Source organism: Aplysia californica, unplaced genomic scaffold (assembly GCF_000002075.1).
Source record: "Aplysia californica isolate F4 #8 unplaced genomic scaffold, AplCal3.0 scaffold00030, whole genome shotgun sequence".
Lineage (NCBI taxonomy): Eukaryota > Metazoa > Mollusca > Gastropoda > Aplysiida > Aplysiidae > Aplysia > Aplysia californica.
The window spans coordinates 473,042-475,270 of record NW_004797300.1 but is presented as its reverse complement, the minus strand read 5'-3'; the positions used below and the strand labels follow the sequence as shown (position 1 = coordinate 475,270).

At 39.6% G+C, this 2,229-nt stretch overlaps 1 protein-coding gene across 1 annotated transcript in view; it reads right to left on the bottom strand.

The window, feature by feature from the left end:
• The window catches only part of LOC106014174, a 3,271-nt gene extending 2,062 nt beyond the window's left edge, over nt 1-1,209 (bottom strand). Inside the window, exon 1 of the mRNA XM_035973785.1 lies at nt 1,007-1,209. Coding sequence (XP_035829678.1) covers nt 1,007-1,209 — 203 coding nt within the window. The remainder of the gene's footprint in view (nt 1-1,006) is intronic.
• Between the last annotated feature and the right edge of the window lie 1,020 nt (nt 1,210-2,229).

Below are 2,229 nucleotides of genomic sequence, written 5' to 3'. Positions count from 1 at the left end.
ATATATTGTAATTGTGTTTGTAGATGTCATATTTTATTGTCATCAATACAGGATGGATCTGGATGGACGTATCACTTTTCTTCAAACGTTGGTGTCTGTACCTTTTTCCATAACGGTTTTATTGGCTTTCGTTTGGGCGAACCTATTTTCTCAGATTTTCTGGTCACGGTGTATTTGCTTGCGTCATGGGAGCTGGCTGAACATTATAGTTGGCTTGTTCCATTGACGTAAATCTATTGTTGATCTAGTGTGTGTCTTCTGTTAGTCTGTTTGGGTCTGCTGTGAGTCTATTGTGTGTCTTTGTGTGTCTACTGTGGGTCTATGTGGGTCTACTGTGAGTCTATGTGGGTGTACTGTGGGTCTATGTGGGTGTACTGTGAGTCTATGTGTGTCTACTGTGGGTCTATGTGAGTCTATGTGGGTGTACTGTGGGTGTACTGTGGGTCAGCTGACAATTCTTTAATACAACAGCACAAACAACGGGATTAACTACAACAAAACCCAGCGATGATGAGAACGTTGATGTAAACAGCCTTAGTAACAATTACAAACGAGCGCGATAAAAATCATTCATCTTCACACTTAAATATTTTCAACTCTGTTCAATCTCTTTGAATACGATATTGCAAGAAAATGATATTTGCACATTCTGTCTTGTTAAACTACAAACCACAAAAGTATCACATGATAGAAATGGGCAGGGACAATACAACACCACCACCAACAACAACAATAGAAAAAGCCACCCCCCCAAAACCCCCCGCAAAAAACCCACCAAAAAAACAAAACAAAGCAACAACAACAACACCCCCCAACCCCCAAACCCAACGAATAATTACTTTTTCTTTCAATTTACTTTTCCAGTACAGGGTCCGTCTGGGCTCTAGCCCTTCGGCCTGATAAATGAAAAACGTTAAAATTCTTATTCCAACAGAAAATCATATTCTAACATATGTTTTCTCTGATTGAAAGAAAGAAGAAGGACAACAACTAAGAAGAGACTCACTTGCACGTTGTCCCGTCGCTGGTGTAAGTCATCTGTTGAACAATGTCAATTAATACAAAAGCCTTTGGGCTTGAGCTCAAAGTTAGAGGGCGTTGGAGAATCTTCTTAGCAGTGTAGTCAATTCCATAAGAGCTGGCCACCTGTGGAAGAAGGTACTCCACGTTAGAACTGGTAGGAAACAAAGGCACAATTAAAGAATACATGTAAGCTTAAATAAAGGCAGGATTTGCGCCCTTCCCCCGCCCATTAATGTTTTGATTTTAGCTCCACTTCAATACATACTATAAGACGCAGTAATTGGTCCAGCAGTGAAGTAAAAGAAATAGCTGAGATGAAAAAGGAATAATTTTTTAAAGAATTAAGAAAGAAAGAAAAACTAAGAAAGGAATGAGAACAAGCTAAAAACAAAAACACACCACAAAAAAAAAAATGAAAAAAAAAAATGAAAGAAGCGTCGATAAAAGAAAGGAACAAGAGGAAAGAGGTTTTAAAATGGCAAAAAAGAAGGAAGAGGTGCATTTAGTATTTTTAATGCGCATCTTGTAAAAGCTGACATTTACGGGTGTTATTTCACCAACCCCATTAATAAGAAGCTATCTACCATCCCTCCCTTCTCCCGTTCTCTGTGTCTTTCTCTGTGTCTTTCTCCTTCTCAGTCACCGGCATTCTCTCCATTCAAACCTCTCTCTGTTCCCTCCCCTGTTTCGCTTTTCCTCTACGCTAAAGTAACACAGGGGCTCTTGTGGTCGAGAGGTTACGGTGTTCGCCTCTCATTTAATAGGGCCCAGGTTCGATTCCAGACAGGGACGGACATTTTTAAAAATTTGAAATTTTCTCCTTTCACTTCCTTTCCTGCTCTCTCACAATGTTCTGTCGTCTGTTTTCGCCTCCACTTTCTGCGCCCCCCCCTATCCCCTCACCCCCTTTACCCTCTCCTTTGAGCTATTGCCTCTTTCTGCTGCCTTTTTACTGCTACTCCTTGGCTACTTCTTATATTCTTATGCAGTTGAAAGCGCCGTAAAACACTTACAAAAAAACAAAGCTAACGAAAAATAACAACAACAACGAAAAAAAAACAAAAAACCCAAACAAACAAAAAACAACACACCTCATCACACCCCCACAATCCCCACTTCACGTATCTATCTATCTATCTATCTATCTATCTATCTATCTATCTATCTATCTATCTATCTATCTATCTATCTATCTATCTATCTACC